At 35.4% G+C, this 19,496-nt stretch overlaps 1 protein-coding gene across 1 annotated transcript in view; it reads right to left on the bottom strand.

Moving 5' to 3' along the window:
* Positions 1-19,496, bottom strand: part of ZC3H6 (zinc finger CCCH-type containing 6) — a 66,428-nt gene that overhangs the window by 16,038 nt on the left and 30,894 nt on the right. Inside the window, exons 3-6 of the mRNA XM_012811015.2 lie at positions 16,259-16,381; positions 8,281-8,557; positions 5,256-5,389; positions 158-274 (exon numbers count right to left, since the gene is read on the bottom strand). Of these exons, the coding sequence (XP_012666469.1) occupies positions 158-274; positions 5,256-5,389; positions 8,281-8,557; positions 16,259-16,381 (651 nt within the window). The remainder of the gene's footprint in view (positions 1-157; positions 275-5,255; positions 5,390-8,280; positions 8,558-16,258; positions 16,382-19,496) is intronic.

A 19,496-nucleotide genomic window follows, 5' to 3' on the forward strand; every position in this document is an offset into this window, starting at 1 on the left:
TGGGGATTCGAACCTGCCACCTTAGGTGTATGTGGCTGGCGCCTTAGCCACTTGAGCCACAGGCGCCGAGCCAGAAATTTTAAAAATTATCCACCCTTGAAAAAGACATTATATCATTTAAGAAGTTAAATGATTTATGATACCCCTATAAATTTACCTTAATACATCTCCCTTCCAGGAAGTATTTACAGATTTGTTTTCCTTTGTGCTCCACTGTGTGCTGATTAATAAATTCCTGAGTCATAACCTTCCATTTCTTCCCTGGCTTACTGTACTGTAAGAAAAAAAAATTCATTTGAATCAACCTATAGAAATAGTAATAGGTATTAAATGTGTAGCTAAATGGATGTGGAAAGCAGTACTGACTATTGAAAGTGATCAAAATTGAACACTCTGATGCTATTCATTTATTTGAAGAGATATATGTTTCTAGTAATCTGCTTATTGCTACTAGTGGTTGCAAAGAAGCCTATTTCTATCTATTTTAATGAGTATACACAACTTCATTTTAAAAACAAAATTACAAAAAGCTTGAAAATTCACAGTAACACTTGGTTTTAGCAAAGGTACAATAAAATATGCACTATCATATATCATTGATAACTACATTATAAAAGACTTTAAAATATCCATACTGTTTGGCACAAAATTTTTACTTTTAAAGACTATTCTGAAGGAATAATGAGGGAGGCACACAAAAATTTAATTACAAAACAATCACTGCAGACTTACCAACACAGTAAAACAAATAAAACTAGAAATATTCTATATATCCAAAACTAACAGATGGGTCAAATACATTATGATACAATCAGGTGGCAAAATTTTATGCAGTAGTTAAGCAATCATGTGATAGATACAAAAAATATTTATAACACTTAATGAAGTGAAAAACTGACCCCAATTCTATAATTACAAAGGCAAAGAAAAAAGACTAAAAGAATATGTCCCTACATTTTACAGTATATCTCTCTAGATAGTTAATTAGAGATTTTATATATGTGTGTGGTTACTTTATACTTTCTTTTGGAGAAAAAAGTGGTTAATTTAATTTTTTAAATTTTAAAAAATAAAAGAAAAATAACTATTAAGAAAAATTAAGGAAAAACAATCTCAGGGCAGGTGAAGTGGCTTACACCTGTAATCCTACCACTTTGGGAGCCCAAGGCAGGAGGACAGCTTGAGGCCAGGCATTAGAGATCAACTTGAGCAACATAAAGACCCTGTCTCTACAAAAAGTAGAAAAATTAGCCAGGCATGGTGGCATGTGCTTGTAGTTTCAGCTACTTGGGAAGCTCAGGCAGGAGGATTCCTTGAGCCAAAGAGTTTGAAGTTGCAGTGAGCTATGATAATACCACTGCATTCTAGCCTGAGCAACATAGCAGGACTCTGTCAGAAAGGAAGGAAGGAAGGGAAGGAAACAAAGGAAGGGATAAAGAAAGGAGAGGAAGGGAAGGGAGAAAGGGAGGAAAGGAAGGAAGAAAGGAAAGATGGAGGGAGGGAGGGAGGGAAAGAAGGAGGAAAGGAGGAAATCTCACAGTCCTACTAGTTTTCCTTAGTTCTCCTATTCAACTTTTGCCACAAGTATGAGAAGACTGAGTGACAAGACAGAATATGATGCTTGGTGGTGCTAAATATAGTAAGTTACATTCTTGAACGCTATATAACAACATTGTTTCTCAAGCACCTCATATGTACTATGTCTTGTACATCATAGGAGCTCAGTAATGATTTACTCTTCTGATTTATTCTTCATTTCGATTTTCTCTTTTCCCTTAATTTGCTAGAAGATGGAGCTTTGTATCTACTGAAACAGGAAATTGCCTGACAGCAAACACTTGAGGCAACAGATACCTAAACTGAAATCTGATTCTCAGCACTCATAGCTGAAATTATATTTTACTGTAAGCATTTTGAAAAATGGTACAAGAATACCATGCAAACAGTACAAGAATCCTAGCGGTTCTTTTTAAAAATATAAATGTATCCAAATTGTCCTAGGACAATACAATAACATTGTTTATAAAGTACTCATAGAATCATTTAAAATGTGCTCTTCTATGCCCTAGCTTAGAAAGAAATACAGAAATCATTTAAAATATCTTAAATCTACAGAAATTTAATTCACAAACATTTTTATAAATTAATTTAGAACAAGTGGATGTAAATGACCAGCTCATATACGCTTTCTGTACAAAGTATTATGGCTGTAATAAAATAAGCAGGCAAACAGAGTGCATTTTGCAAAGTCAATAAGCCAATTTGAGAACTAGAACTCTTAAATTAAGAAGAATTAGGTAATCACACATACAAAAACCCTAAAAAATGCAGTAAGTTGTACTCTGGTTTTATTAATAACTCACTCTTTCTCTGTGCATTACTCTTTAATATTGGTTTGTTGTTTTAATAAAAAATTAAGGGGGTTGTGTTTTAGCTTAGTTCAATTTAAATGAGCAGAAAGTATCTCAATATCCACCTGACTATATTACCACCTGACTATAATCAAGGTACTCAAGAAAATCTAAACCAACTTTAAGAAACAAATTTTTAGAACAATACATGTATTAAGTGCATAGACGGTGTGGCCTTTTAAGTTTCAGCTTAAAGAGGAACCATAAATATTCTCTACCTATAAGATCTCATGTAATTTAAGAGCTGGAAGAATCACAGAAGTAATCTAATTCATCACTCTCATGGGATAAATATGAAAACTGATGTTCAGAGAAGTTAGTGATGTGCCAAAGGCTGCATGGTGAGTTAGCAGATTAGGGAAAGAACTCAGGTATTGTGCTCTCCAGCTCCATGTTCTTTGATTATATCAGACTACTGCTAATAAACAACAATACAAGAAAGGGGGAGAAAAGGAGGGAAAGACAGAGGAAAGGAAATCTAAGATTCCTACTATACTTGGGCATTTAAAGATGTATTTACTCTAAAAGATACGTTGCATAAAATAATAAAGTCTACATATACATAAAATACGAAGATTTTATATGTGTATGTATGTCTGTGTGTGTATCTTGAAGAGGAAATAAAAGGACCTACCAGGAAAATAGCTATTATAAAAAATTTAATAGCTACTATAGACATTATAGAAATTTAAGAGTATTATATTTAACAGAATGAAAAGTTTTTATATCCAGGAAAAAAAATTTTGTTTCTTCAGTGACTACCCTTGAGTTTTCAAAACAATTAGTTTGGACCTGAAGGTACTCCTGAATTCATAGTCCCTAAAAGGCCCAGGATGGAGATGAAGCTATATTGGTCACGTTGGTGTGGCCTTCATATTCATGGATGGGCCTCCCCTAGACTACCCTAAACATGAGGTAGTTCCCTGGGCTCTGACACACTCCTAGTTGTTTCCAAAATCATAAAAAGAAAAATGCCTTTCATGACAGCCAGTAAACTGACATACTTGATAATGTATTTTTACCTTGATTTTTCTATTACATGATAAGAATCATTTAATTATAGCCTAGATCTATGGACAGCTAAAAAGTAGCTGCTTGCAGGGGCCCTCAAGTTAATTTAATACAAGTATTAGATTATTACATAAGAAATGTCCAATTTCCATAAGTATTAAGTCTGTCTCTGACATTTTGCTTTGACACTTCTTGTTTTATTTTTACATTGTGAAGGTACATCCTCATTCTTTCAAATGCACATTTTGGCTTGTGATTATCTTTCAAAAATTTTTTAGAGAAATTTCTGTGAAATCCTGTATAAGTCAAAAATTGGTGTTATTTTTAATATGAGTTCCATCATGGAACCAATGAAGTTAAGACAGCTCAAAATATCAACAAGTTTTTAGGAAGGATGTGGCTAATGATGCATAGTATGATTTATGGTTTGAGATGTTCTATTCTGGAGACTTTAATCTTGAAAATGAGGCACATAGGCAATCTGAGACCAAGGTGGATAATGAAAGCTGTAGTAGAAGCAAATCCATCTCAACCCATATATGATTAGCAACCAGGTTTGACGTTACCATTCCAACACTACTAGATGATTTGAAACAAACTGATAAGGCAAAGAAGCTGGAATAGATGGGTTCTGCATAAACTAAGTGAGTATCAGAAGAAAAAATCTTCTCCAAGCTTGCCTTTCCTTGATGTCACAACATAAAAGCAAACCATTCTATACCATATTGTTATGTGTGATGAGAAATGGATTCTTTTTGACGATTACAAGTATTTAGCATAATGGTTGGATAAAGACGCAATGCTGAACACAGTCCAATACTGAATATTCATCAAACAAAGCTAATGGTGTTTGTCTGGTGGTCCAGTGCAGGTATTATCCACTATAGCTTCATGAACTCTAGTCAATCAATTAAGCAGATGTCTACTGCAACCAAATGGACCACATGATGAGGATACTTATGGTTAAGTAGCCAAGACTGGTCATTAGAGACAGGCCAATCCTCCTGCAAAACAACAATGTTGCACAAACAATGCTGTTCAAACCACAGAAGCTGGACTTGGAAATTCTCTCTTAACCACCATGTTCAACAGCCCTTGCACCAACTGACTACCATATCCCCCAGGCTTTGGACCAGGTCTTCCAAGGAAAGCATTCAATTCTCAACAAGCTGTGGGAGACATCTTTTACAATTTTGCCACTTGCTCTCCAGACTTCCTCGCTGCTGGGATACACAAGGTACCATAAAGATGCAAAACTGCCAATAGTTTTGACACACTTTGATTAACTATACTGCTTCAAGCAATATTTTTTGCTCAAGATAGTATATTAAATATCTAATATATGCAAGGTACATAAGTTTACCTTTCCAACTATTTATATTCCCTTTTCTTCTCTTTCCATGTTTTCAACTCTAATAAGTAAGCTAATTTAAACACTGCCTCCCTTCTCAGTCCTGCTATATAGTGAGCTATTCGTGTCTTATTGCCAATTGCATCTGGGGAAGATGAATCCTAGGAAAGAAAAGCACAACAGAAGACTAATGGAAGATATATATTTTTTGCTTTTAAATAAATCAATTTTATTTTGAAGTTCTTTTAATCATATTGATTTTATTTCACAATCACCTACATTTATACCTCTCTACTAGTATCTTGACTAAAACGACAATTCTTCTTGTGGAGTTTATTTATACCGAAGTTTTTCATTTACTAGTATCAGAATCACAATGCTTTAAAAAACAGAAAATCACAATATTTTCTTTGCAACCAAATAGATTAAGAGATGGGAAAGCTCCTCTACTTTAGTTTTATATATGACTAAATTCTCAGTACCTCTTGAAAGTCATCTGTTACTGAAAAAACATTAGGCCCTTTATTAGATCTTCCTCCACGGTCTTTTCTTTTGATTTTCTTCAGCAAACCACGTCCACGACTGACATTAAAGCTTTTAACCCTTTGTTCAATACCTAAAAAAGTTAAAACGTATTTCAAATATTACAGAAAAACAGCATACCTGTCAATCTATTAGCTTACAAGAAACAGCATATTTTAATAGTTTATAATGTACAATGTCTTCTTTTTTCCTCTTTAGATTCAAAGAAAAAGTTAATAAAATCTTGACATTTTACTTCCTGACTACTACTTCTTGTTCCTTTATTTCTTAAGGGATATTAAAAACATAGGAAGGCAAGGAACAAGAATATGCATAATTAGAGATACCAAATCCAGTTTTATTCATTTTAATTTTCCTTAGGATAAGATCATTAACAAATGTTTCTGCTTTCAAGAGAATTAAACATTATATTCCTATTTAAGAAAGGTATTAGTTAATTTGTAGCTAATTAAATTTCTCTTGATAATTTTGAGTAGTTATATACACATTTCTCCAAGTAAATGTTGTACTTGTTTTTTGCTTTTGACTAATGTGGTATTTCAAAGTTATTTAAAAAGATACTCCAATACAAAAGTTATGTATTTAGGGTAATAAGTTAAAATACAAAGTAATTTCTTATTTTACTGAGAAATTTTAGATTACTGAAACCACTAATTACTACCTTAAAACCTATAAAAATAGCCAATGAATAGGTGAAAAAATGTCTCAACTCATTAAAAGAAATCAAAATTTTAAAAATAACATATCAACCAACTATCACCTCAAGGAATATTAAACTCATTGTTGATAAGTATTAGAGAAACTGGCATTTTAACACACTGGCAGGGGGATTATAAATTGGTGCAATTCTTTTTCAGGTATCAACTTGGTATATCAATCAAACATCTTCGAATGTGTGACTATGTCTTGTGACCTGGTAATTCTACTTTTCAGACTTTATCTTTAAGAAAAATGTTTGCGGCTCGGCACCTGTGGCTCAAGTGGCTAGGGCGCCAGCCACATACACCAAAGGTGGTGGGTTCAAGTCCAGCCCAGGCCCGCCAAACAACAATGATGGCTGCAACCAATAAAAATAGCCAGGCCTTGTGGCGGGTGCCTGTGGGCCCAGCTACTTGGGAGGTGGAGGCAGGAGACTCGCTTGAGCCCAGGAGTTGGAGGTTGCTGTGAGCTGTGATGCCATGGTACTCTACCCAGGGGGACAGCTTGGGGCTCTGTCTCAAAAAAAAAGTTTGCCTAGACGTTTTCTGATATATGAATATGTTTATTGCTGGGTCACAGAACTGAAAAAAAACTAGAGGTAACGTAAATCTCAAATTATTATTACCAAACAAACCTAACAATTTAAGAAAAATTATAGTACATTTATTTAATTAATCAGAATGTAGATATTAAAAGCTGTTCATTAATGTAAGAGTGACCAAGATACAATTCATAGTTAAGGGAGAAAAATCAAGTTATAACAATATGTTTATAGTTTTTATTGAAGATAATGGCCAGAAAAATTCTGGAAGAATGTACCAAAAAACATTAGTAATTATTATCTCTGGGTGGTAGAGATTCAAATTCTTTTTGTTTTATCTTTGATTCTTGCTGAGTTATCTTTTATACACACTAGAAAAGTTTTCTGCATTTGACCTTGTATTATTTTCATAACTCAGGGAGAAAATAATGTCAAAAATAAAATGCAATACTCAATTCTTTAAAAGGACAAACAAGTAAGAGCTAGAAAAGAAAAACCCCAGGTGGGGTTGAACAAGGTCTGTCTCTATTACCCCTATTCTCTAGGTGGGATGATCCTTGATACCACTATGTCTACACTCCAGGCACAAGCTTTCTCACTATAATAGAATACCCGTGGAAAAATTCTTTTTCTTTTATTTCTGCTAAGCCTACATTCCGATTTTTCAAAGGAAATTTACTAGGAAATCAAAAGCCATAGAAATAAACAAATTTACCTAACTGATTCCTTTGTTCAAAGATAATTAAAGGGTTGTTACATAGGGTGTGGCTGCTCACTGCCCACCTTAACATCATTTTGTTCCAGTTTTCTTGAACCAAATATATCTACCAGCCAATAGTTAAGGTTGATTTGACCTTAACTGACCCATAGTTTCTTTACCTGCTGTCAACAGCTAGCAATTTGCCCTGATCTCTCCAGGGACCATGTACTTCAATACAGCAGATAAACAGGTGCCCATTCTAGAAATCTCTTCAGATTATGTTTTTTTTGTTTTTTTTTTTTTGAGACAGAGCCTCTAGCTGTCACCCTGGGTAGAGTGCTGTAACATCACAGCTCACAGCAACCTCCAACTCCTGGGCTCAAGCGATTCTCCTGCCTCCGCCTCCCAAATAGCTGGGACTACAGGTGCCTGCCACAACGCCTGACTATTTTTTTGGTTGCAGCCGTCACTGTTTTTTGGTGGGCCCAGGCTGGATTCAAACCCACCAGTTCGGGTGTATGTGGCTAGCACCTTAGCTGCTTGAGCCACAGGCGCCAAGCCAGATTATGTTTTTATCTCCAATTGTAAAAGATGTCCATAGTCCTATATATATTTGCATAACAAGATGACCACCGTATTTTAAAGCCTAATAAAAGAATAGCTTCCCAGAGTTCTGTCCTTTTTGATCTAAAATATAAAGTGGCCCACTGTATATAGACAACCTACAGATGGGAGGGGAAATTAATAAAGCTATATTACATTCTATCCACATTTAAAATATGAGAATGTCTTTATAACTGACGTATTAAGATACCATGTAGATATAAATATTTGTAGTTTTTTGTTCCCTGCTTTAAAAAATAAAGGAAAATATATTTAGGGACTACAAGAATAAGCTGATCTTGAGAAGGGGATAAGAAATTTCTAAGTTTTTATTCTACAGCTAGCTTTTTAATAAGTTTTTCATGTTCTAAAATAGGTTATAATTTCTAAAACAGCTCATAATTTATAATTATAAACTTACCTTGCTGAAGTCCTTTCATTCTCTGTTTTTTCCCTGGTTCTTTAGAAAATGATGATCCTAAAGTAGTATTTGATGTTTCTTTAGCTTGTCTATATTGTTTTAGCTGACTAGCAAAATCTTCCTCTGTTTCCTGACTGTAGTTACCAAAGTTGTCATCACTGTAGTTCCCGAAGTTGTCATCACTGTAGGTACTGTATTCATCATATTCTTTACTTTTATATTTTTTGTTACGTTGACCCTTCTTTGATGTCATGTAGCTTCCTGATATATGTCCATGCTAAGTAAAAATGGACAATCATTATCAGAGTTTTTCAATTACATATAGCAATTGATAGTAACACAAAACATCTATTTTCCCCCGGGAAGTTGGGAGAAAGAAAGCAAAAAGATAGTTATTAGTTCTGACTCCTGATTAGTACTTATCTGACACCATTTAACATTAAGTTCAAAAAGCTAAATGCTACTCTCATATTATTAAACATTGTAATCTTTATGCTTTAGCTTCTGTTTTCCCTGTCTTAAGTCTCAATATTAATACATACAGAAATACTTAAAAACCCACACCATTGTACGTAAGTTCCTTCTCCAGAAGAATGAAAAGCCTTTTTGAAAATAAGGAAAAGATAGTAAAATAGGTTAGGGGTGGTGATGTGTAGAAAAATATTATTTCTCCTAAAACTGAAAAATTCTCAAATGATATCTTTAATTGTTTTTTAATGTAGAAAATTTTTATCAGGCAGTGCCTGTGGCTCAAAGGAGTAGGGCGCCAGCCCCATATGCCAGAGGTGGCAGGTTCAAACTCAGCCCCAGCCAAGAACTACCAAAAAAAAAGAAAATGTATCTAAGGTCTAAGAGAAACAACAGAGCTTTCCGTAATAGTGAAAAACAACTGTAAATAAATTACTCATTAGAAACTGTTTATTATAATATTAATTTTATAGCTTCTTTACTAAAGCATGTAAAAACAAAGAATACATTTAGTCTTATAAGTTTATTTAATGATACTATTCAAACTGGTTTCTATTTACTTACATATTTGTATTCTATCTGTTATATCCTATATTTTTTTTCATAATAAAGCAAGAAAAAAATGCATGTAATTACAGCTTTAGGATCTAGAAAAACCCAAGCCATGATTCATATGTGGTATTAACCTTAGCACATATAAATATACTTCCCTGGTAAAATATTAACATGAGACTATATATTTTTGATTATTTTGCACAAAAAATTAGAACTTAATTAAATAGATTAAAACACATAACTCATCAAGAAAATTAGTTCACTCATCAATTTTAAATTTTAAAGACACTACCAGATTTCTGATTTTTCAAAGCAGTATTTTTTTTTTGAGACAGAGGCTCAAGCTGTTGCCCTGGGTAGAGTGCCGTGGCAGTGGCATCACAGCTCACAGAACCTCCAACTCCTGGGCTCAAACGATTCTTCTGCCTCTGGCCTCCCAAGTAGCTGGGACTACAGGTGCCTACCACAACATCTGGCTATTTTTGGTGGTTGCAGCTGTCATTGTTTGGTGGGTCCGGGCTAGATTCAAACCCACCAGCTCAGGTGTATGTGGCTGGCGCCTTAGCTGCTTAAGCCACAGGCGCTGAGCCCAAAGCAGTACTTTTTTAAGGTATATAAACCCCATTCTTAGTCTAACACTTCAGAAATTCAGAAGGGGACTTAAGATTGTAACCAATAGGCACTGTTTCCAATATTTTAAAAAGGATACTATGAAGAAGTATGAATCGTATGTATTCAACTCTGATATGAGGACAATTAATGACATGGTGGAATATGGGGGAAGGGGAGACCAGACAGAGAAGGAGGGAGGGGATAAGAAAAAGGAAAAGAAGAAAAAAAAAGAAAAGAAAAGAAAATAGTGACTCATTCTCACATAAACTGGATTTAATTTTGACCAAAGTACATTACTTAAACATTAATTTTTAATTCAATTTGTTAATGTTGTTTAGGATATTGTATCCTCATTTATAAGTATAATATGTTTGTAATTTCCCCTTTATAATAATATATTTTCTCCAATTTTAGTATCAGATGTATCCAGATTAAGTAGAACAATTTTTTTGAGACAGAGTTTCACTTATTAACCCTTGGTAGAGTACTGTGCCGTCACAGCTCACAGTAACCTCCAACTCCTTGGGCTTAGGCGATTCTCCTGCCTCAGCCTCCTGAGTAGCTGGGACTACAGGCGCCCACTATAATGCCTTGCTATTTTTTTGTTGCAGTTTGGCCTGGGCTGAGTTTGAATCTGCCACCCTTGGTATATGAGGCCTGTGCCTTATCCACCGAGCCACAGGTGCCACCCAAGAAGAATGATTTTTGAAGTATTTCTTCTTTTCCTATTGTCTGTAAGAATTTGGCATGATCTGTTTTTTGAAATTATCTTTTACTTTTATTTATAAATATTAGTTGTCTATTTTTTGAGACTTTGGAAAAAAAATAAGTAGTTAACTGATGACTCCATACTAAACCTCAGAGTCAAAGCATTCTATAATAGACATATTCTTATTTGATAATGTGAATGTTACTTTCTTTGCATTATTATTATTACTGTTTAATATTTCAATGCAACAATCATCTGATTTCTTTTCTGAATGTATTTATGTTTGTTCGTTCTTTGCAAGGTTTTTGTTTCTAGTCCTTATCTTAAACATTGTTATTGTTATTCAATATTAAGCCTTTTTAATTTTGTGAAGGCAAAAAGTGGAAACCTAATAATCACATGTATATGTAAAAAAAAAGATACTATGAAAATACAAGCAAAACAAAAAATAACTGATTAGATTAAGTTCAAGATTAATTAAATGATACTTACATTTCCTTTTATTAAAAATGTCATTCCATTAATAGTTCAGTAATATATTCAATGCTTTGTGATGGATGAATATGAATTTTCCTTGACATTAGATGCCTCTCATTAATTTTTAATATTCAATTCTCTGATTTTCATAGCTTTATAAAAATAATCTCTATTTTTTTAAGTAGAATCATGCCTAAACTTTCAATTTGTCTTCTCCCTCATTTTCTCAAATCCAAATAATCCTAATAGTCCCCTAAGGATGCAAACATTCCATCCCAGGGTTCTTTCTGTGGTGAAAAGACTTCTAATATGGACTCCTGAAGTCTTTAACACGCATGTGCGGTGAGCTCTCCAAAGAAGTACCAAATGAATGAAGGGTTACAGAGAAGCTCCACTTTTCTAAAAGAATATCTTCTATGGTTTGCACGTTCATTATTGGAGTGAACAAAATACACTCACCAGCAAGAGTCTAGCAAGCATTTTTCAAGCCCCTCTACTGAGAGAAGATAAAAGAAATAAAAAAGATGATAATTACTAAAAGATAAAGTTTGATTGCTCTGCTGATTGATTATTAGACTGTATAAACTGCCAGAATGTCTAGTAGGAGAAGATTTGGTTTCTATAAAATAACAAGGAGCCCTACACCAATCACTGGAAACATAAAATAAGGGAATGAGGCCCTAAAAGCATGAGGAAAAAGGGAGCTATAATAAGTCCTCTAACTGCTAGATGTTAACAGCATATTCTATTTTTGGCCTGTAATGGTAGAAGTTACATAGCAAATACCTATTATCTAAGAAAATGAGATTTTAAGGATGCAGTTGGCTCGGTGCCTGTGGCTCAAGCAGCTAAGGTGCCAGCCACATACACCAAAGGTGGCGGGTTCGAATCCAGCCCAGGCCCACCAAACAATGATGGCTGCAACCAAAAAATAGCCGGGTGTTGTGGCGGGCACCTGTGGTCCCAGCTACTTGGGAGGTGGAGGCAGGAGACTCGCTTGAGCCCAGGAGTTGGAGGTTGCTGTGAGCTGTGATTTCACAGCACTCTACCCAGGGAGACAGCTTGAGGCTCTGTCTCCAAAAAAAAAAAAGTATGCAGTTAAAATATTTTCTAATTTTCATTGAGTTAACTCTAAAACATATGTGGAGGAAATGGTATCAAACGTTCTCAATTTATAAAGGCAGACTAGGCAAATCAGACCATGTCCCCTAAGAAAAGTAGGAAAGGTAGACAAAATATTTTTCTAAAATCTGCTATAGACATCAGAGAGCTAACAAATTAGTGAGGGATTACTAGACCAATACCCATGAAGCAGAAGAAAATCCTGGGAAGTGAGTAGTATTTGGAGGTACTTTGCTCTAAGACTTCAGCCCAGAAGGAAAAATCAGCAAAAGGCACTTTTGACTTCAACAGTACTTCTGGCTATCTCATTAGTCTATAAGAACAAAAAGTAGAGTCCAGAGTCTGGAGAAGGTGGAACCTTAGTAACCCCACCTCTCAATTATGAGGGGATCTCAAAATACGAATTAGAGACTACAGCTCAGCCTTTAGTCATCTGGGTGGCCCCAAAAAGTCTCAGATCATAAAATTGCAATGAAGTTTGTAAAGGTCAAAAGGATTCTGGCTAAAGCAAGTGGAAATTCTCTCTGAAGGAAAAGAACATTATCCCAAACCTAAAATTATTTCTATAAAATGTATCATATTTTCCAAATACAATGCCCAGCACACAACAGAAAAAACACAAAACAGGCCAGGCATAGTGACTCATTCCTGCAATCCCAGCACTTTGGGAGGCTGAGGCAGGAGGATCACTTGAGGCCAGGAGTTCCTGACCAGCCTAAGCAACATAGCAAGACTTTGTCTCTACAAAAAACAAAGATAAAAAAAGTAGCCAGGCATGGTGGCATACACCTATAATCTCAGCTACCCAGGAGACTGAGACAGGAGGATCACTGAGCTCAGGCATTGAAGACTGCAGTGAGCTATAAGAGTGTCACTGAGCTCCAACCTGGATGACAGAGTGAAACTCTGTATCTAAAAAAAAAAAAAAAAATTAACAAAAAATTAAAAACATTAAAAAAGAAAACCCACAGAATAAAAACAGGCTTATGAGGCGATAAGACCACATGAAAGAGAACAATCAAAAATAATAGGCAGTAGAAATATAGACTCTAGATACTAGAATTTATGTAATGACAGATTTAAAAATATTTGTATTTTGTTATTTTCAAGTATAAGACAATACAAAAATTTCAGAAGGGAACTACATGACTTAGAAAATTTGAAACGAATAAAATAACTTTCTGGATAGGAAAAATATAAGTACTAAAATTAAAATTAATTAATAATTGGGTTTAAAGGCAAATTACCATATTTTGCGATGTAAAATGCTACCCCATGTATAATATACACCCATGTTTTTGGCTCAAACTTTCAGTAAATGCCCCTTGAGAAAGTGGTCAGCTCTCTACTAGGAGAGACACATCTGGGGAGGGCTAACACCTCCCTGGTAGGTACAAATAAATCACATAGCCCTCCTGCACCCACCAGCTCTGTGAAGCCTGCCCTTTCCCTCCTTCCTGAGAGCCCTTCCCTTTCTGGGATGTCAGGGGCTGTGCTGAGATGGCCATGTCCGTAGCTGGTGGGACAGGAGCTTCTGAGGCCACTCAGCCCACGGGCAGCCAGATGAGTCCCTGGGGCCAGTGTAGTCCCTCCCTGTCCTACTCTGCATGGCTGGGCCTTGGGCCTCAGTTATCCGCACTCACACTGCATAACTGCAGCTGTCCCCTCCCCTGATTGTGGTGCTCAATAAAGGCTGGTCCAGCAGCTCCTACCAGATCTCAAATTCTCCTGGACTGGAACATTAGTGCAGTTGGCAGGCCCAAGTCAGACGGGTGTATGTGTGTGTGGCAGCTGCAGGAGGCCCCTTGGGCTATCCCACTCCAGAGCCGTACCACCCATGTTTAATGCACATCCTTACTTTTTCCTCTGAAAATTTGGGCAAAAAGTGTGCATTATTCATGGCAAAATATGGTAGATCTCTCTGAAGAGAGCACAAGAAAAGAGTGATAAAGGATTTAAAAAGCATACGTGGTAAAATGTTAATAATTAGGGAATATGGGTGAAAAATCTATATTTCTTTGAACATTCTTACAACTTTTCTGTAAGTCTGAAATTATGACAAAATAAAAAATTATAAAAAATGAGAGTAAAATATACACATTGCCCAATAAATCAAAGCTAAGTGAATTTACTGACAGCAAACCTGCACTATTAGAAATGCTAAACAAAGGCTGAATGAAGTACCTCAGGTTAAAAAAAAATATTATCACCTTGAAACTTAGATGAAGTTTCTACACAAAGAAATGAAGAGCACTGGAAATGAAATGCAGATAATATAAAAGACCATCCTTTTCCTTAATTTCTTTAACTGATTTTTAAAGCAAAAATAATTTTTATCTATAGGGATATATAAAAGTCAATATTATAGTAATAGTGTATACTTATTAACAGTAAATAACTCCATCTTTAAAAATGAAACACTTAAAACAAATGCATTATTACTTATACAAACTGACCTTATCTTTCACAGTGGTCATACAGAAGGCTAAGTATTTATTACAATAATGCTGTCACTATTTCAAATATTCTGAATCTTTTTTTCTGGAGATATTTTAATAAAACCTCATTTATTTAATGGTCACTTAGCAAACTCAACTATAAAGTTGACAACAGAACGTCAGACTATAGAAATAACTCTAACAAAAATAGTAATTTGGTTTCTAAACTCATAAGAGATTAGAATACCCAATTAGGAGAAAGAACAGGGCTCTTGTAGATAAGAATAGTGAAAGGCAAAAACCAGAACTCAGAATCTCTGGGGCTTTTCATGTAAGTGCACGTCATTGACCTGAATATTTCCCAGTGCTTCTGAGAGAATCATTATTTCCCCAGAACAAAATACTGTGTATTTGGAGATAGGGCTTTTAATGAGGTGATTAAGTTAAAACAGGCTGTTTGAGTGAATTCTAATCCAATTTGATTAGTGTCCTTACAGAAAGAAGAAATGTGGACACACAGAGAGACACTAGGAGTTCTTGTGCACAGAGAAATGACCATGTGAGGACAAAGAAGTGAAATTGAGGCCATCTACAAACCAAGAAGAGCAGATTCTTCCCTAACATTCCCTCAGAGAAAATCAACCTGCTGGCAGCTTTATCTTTGACTTTTAGCTAGCCTCCAGAAAGTGAGAAAATAAATTTGTTGTTTAAGCTACCTAGTCTGTGGTAATTTGTTTTATCAGCTTTAGCAAACTAACATATATTCTTTGTTTTCAAAGGCTTGAAATTTGTAGCAAATGTCTGATAAAACATTTTTTTCAAAAAAATCAGAAAGCAAAGAAAAAAACTGGAAGTTTATTTTTCTCTTTAAAAGGCAATACCTCAAAACCACAATGCGATCCCACTTCACATCCACTTTCTATTTCAAAAAATAGTGTTGGCAAGGATCTGGAGAAATTGGAACTCTTAAGCATTACTAGTGTGAATGTAAAATGGTAACAGCCCTGTGGAAAACAGTTTGACAATTCCTTAGAAAGTTAAACACTGAATTAACTATATAAACCACCAAATTGAAAAAAAGGGTCTCGAAGAGCTATTTGTACACCCATGTCATAAGCAGCATTATTCAGTAGCCAAAAGGTGGAAGCTACCCAGGTGTCTATCAACAGATGAATGGCTAAACAAAATGTGGTACATACATAAAATGGAATTCTTCATTCCTTTTCTAAGGAATGAAATTCTGACACATGCTATAATATAGATAAACCCTGCAAATCTGCTAAGTGAAACAAAGGACAAAGACTGTATGGCTCCACTTATGTGAGGGACCTACCCTAGAATAGGCAAGTTCATAGAGATAGAAAGTAGAACAGTAGTTACCAGGGGCCAGGGGCAGGTGAAAATGGGGTGTTATTGATTAGTGAGTACAGAGTTTCTGTTTAGGATGATCAAAGAATTCTGGAAATGGGTAAGTGGTGATGGCTACACAACACTGTGAACATACACAATACCATTAAACTGTAGATTTAATAAGTATTACAGTGGTAGATTTTATATTATATATGTTTTATCAAGATATAAAAAAAAAAGGCAATACCTGAGGAAATGGAATGTCATAATCCCTGTAGAAACCAGTTCTCTTTTTGTGGGAACTTTCTATATGCTCGATGTCTGAATCAAGGCTATAGTCTGAACTATCATCACTAGATGGAGAATTATGCTAAAGGAAGAAAAAAGACATAAATATGTTAATTTGTAAAGGAAAGGAAAAACAATTTTTTTTCTGAGACAAAGTCTCACTATGTCACCCTCAGTAGAGTGCCGTGGCATCACAGCTCACAGGAACCTCAAACTCTTGGACTTAAGCGATTCTCTTGCCTCAGCCTCCCAGGTAGCTGGAACTATGGGCACCTGCCACAACACCTGGCTATTTTTTGTTGCTGTTGTTGTCATTGTGGTTTTAGCAGGCCAAGGCTGGGTTCAAACCGGCCAGCCTTGGTGTAGGTGGCCGGCACCCTAACCACTGAGCTACCAGCACCAAGCCAATGAACAAAAATTTAACAGTAAATAGCTAAGCCTGTAAGAGGAGCCAACCAGTAAATTACATTATTCTAGTAGTCCCTGAAGTATTACTGAAAAATTCTTGCTCCAAAAGCCACCATCACTCCAAGTTCTCTAAAGTTTTCTGGGGAAAGTGTAGCTTCCCTCTGATCAGGGATTTATGACAGCATTGTCGTCAAAATCCCTTTGGCTCAAAAAGAAAAAATGTGACCCTGTGCTCTAAAATGATCTTATGTTTTTGCTAATCCTAAAGGAAGCAAAATTGGCTCCTAATCACCAGAAAGCATACTAGTACATGAAGAGAGTAGGTATTAATTTATTTTTACTTAAAATGGCTTTGGAGTTATTATTGTATTGCATAAGTACACTAAAACTAAAAGATACCAAAACATTCCAGATTACAAATATGAAATAAATCCAGCCCATAAAATTGAATAAAAGTCAAATGAAAACCACAAGTAATTGGGAAAGAGGATGATCTGTTTTTCCCTATGTCATTCTTTTTTTGTTTGTTTTCTTGAGACAGTTTTACTTTGTCACCCTTGGTAGAGTGCCATGGCCTCCTAACTCACAGCAACCTCAAACTCCTGGGCTCAAGTAATTCATTTGCCTTAGCCTCTTGAGTAATCTATGCCATTCTTAAATTTGTCTTTTATGGAAAATGAACTGCTTTCTTCCATTTTGATCCTAAATGGAGTTTGGTTTTGTGGTGTTATCAGTTTTGTTTTGTTGATTTGGTAAGTGATATGAAGAAATCTTTTTATAATTATGCTTTCAAATGCTCCGACTTTAAGTTCCTAATCTTTGTTGGTTAGGGTTTAAAGCAAATACTGTCCATTAAAAAATCAAGTACCAATACGCTCAGTCACTATCAGAAGTCAGCTCTAACCTCAAGGAAAATCTTTCACTTGAAAAAAACTTAAGGGACAAGACTTATTTAGATGAATTTCAAGGGAAGATACTGCCTCAGGAAAAACAATCAGCAAAGAGAAGATTCTATATAACAGAAAGGTTCTTTAGCTATTAAAAAAATAAATAAATAAAAGGAAGAAAGAGGCCAGTACATATACACTGTGTGGCTCACATATAGTAATAATAAGCAAAATAAGGCTCAGTGCCTGTGGCTCAAGCAGCTAAGGCACCAGCCACCTATACCTGAGCTGGTGGATTTGAATCCAACCTGGGCCGCCAAACAATGATGGCTACAACCAAAAAATAGCTGGGCGTTGTGGTGGGTACCTGTAGTCCCACCTACTTAGGAGGCTGATGCAAGAGAATAGCTTGAGCCCAGGAGTTGGAGGTTGCTGTGAGCTATTATGCCATAACACTGTACCTAGGGTGACAACTTGAGGCTCTGTCTCAAATAGTAATAATAATAATGATAAGCAAAGTAAATTTGACCTGAAATTGGCAGTTGAACTATTAAAAAGTCATCAAAAAATTAGGTGAAAAAGGCTCGACACCTATAGCTTAGCGACTAGGGCACCAGCCACATATACCAGAGCTGGTGGGTTTGAATCCTGCTCATGGCCTGCCGAACAACAATGACAACTACAGCAACAACAAAGTAGCTGGGCATTGTTGCGGGGTGCCTGTGGTTCCAGCTACTTGGGAGGCTGAGGCAAGAGAATCACTTGAGCCCAGAAGTTTGAGGTTGCTGTGAGCTGTGATGATGCCACAGCACTCTACCAAGGCCAACACAACGAGATTTTATCTCAAATATATATATATTAGGTGAAATATATATCTCAATATATCTCAAATATATATATATTAGGTAAAAAATATTCTTTGAGAATTTTTGTTTCCTTTTGTGCCTCCCTTTTCTGGGGGGTGGAGGTATTAGTTTAATTGTTTACAGTTTGAAAGTTTTGCTTTTAATTTTTGTTATTTTATCTATAATACACTGTTGGATTTTTCCCTTCAATATACTCTGTTGGTTTAAAGTTCACATCTAAATTATTATGTTTTCTATAGAACTTTTAAATAGCATCACAGCACAGTGTGGTGAGTACAGAGAGCAAAAGATACATAATCCAAGACTAATTAAAAGGAAAGTCACATACTGACTCTTTAAATATTCAATTGTAACAGAAAAAATTTAAAGATTTAGGTAACTTCCTCCAAATATGCTCTGTGTTTTTTTGAGCAGCTGATTCCTACCTGTCCTTCAAGATTTACTAAAGAGCCTCTGAATTCCTTCCCCCCAAAATTCTAATATTAGGGAAGCAGTCTGAGAAAACTACTCAGCTGCAAATTCATATTACCTGTCATTAAAAAGAAAGGATAACTCAGCAGGCAGAACCAATAGCCCAAAGGGTAGATCTAAGAACTATGGAGAATTACTCCCATATCTTTGAAACCTAATCAAGAAAAAAACATGAGAACACTGAAGTAGCCTTTGGAGAAGCCCATGTGACAAGAAATAACCTGAATTTTGAAGGTTTGAAAAAATGTGACCCTTGTGTTTCTCAGTAGGAAAGATTATAGAATCTATTCTCCAAAAAGTCTCTTAAGACTCTTGACTCTTTGGGATTTATTTTGTTGGGTAGTATTTTTCTAGAAAATTATCCATTTCACCTTGGTTTTTATATTCATTTCCATAAAATTATTTATATAAATAAATTTCTTATGGTTTTACTTTTTTATTTTATTTGTTATTTATTTATTTTTTGAGACAGAGTCTCACTATGTCACCCTCGGTAGAGTGCTGTGGCATCACAGCTAACAGCAACCTCCAACTCTTGGGGTTAAGTGATTCTTTTGCCTCAGCT

Source organism: Otolemur garnettii, unplaced genomic scaffold, assembly GCF_000181295.1.
Source record: "Otolemur garnettii isolate 467f Iridium unplaced genomic scaffold, OtoGar3 scaffold00148, whole genome shotgun sequence".
Classification (NCBI taxonomy): domain Eukaryota; kingdom Metazoa; phylum Chordata; class Mammalia; order Primates; family Galagidae; genus Otolemur; species Otolemur garnettii.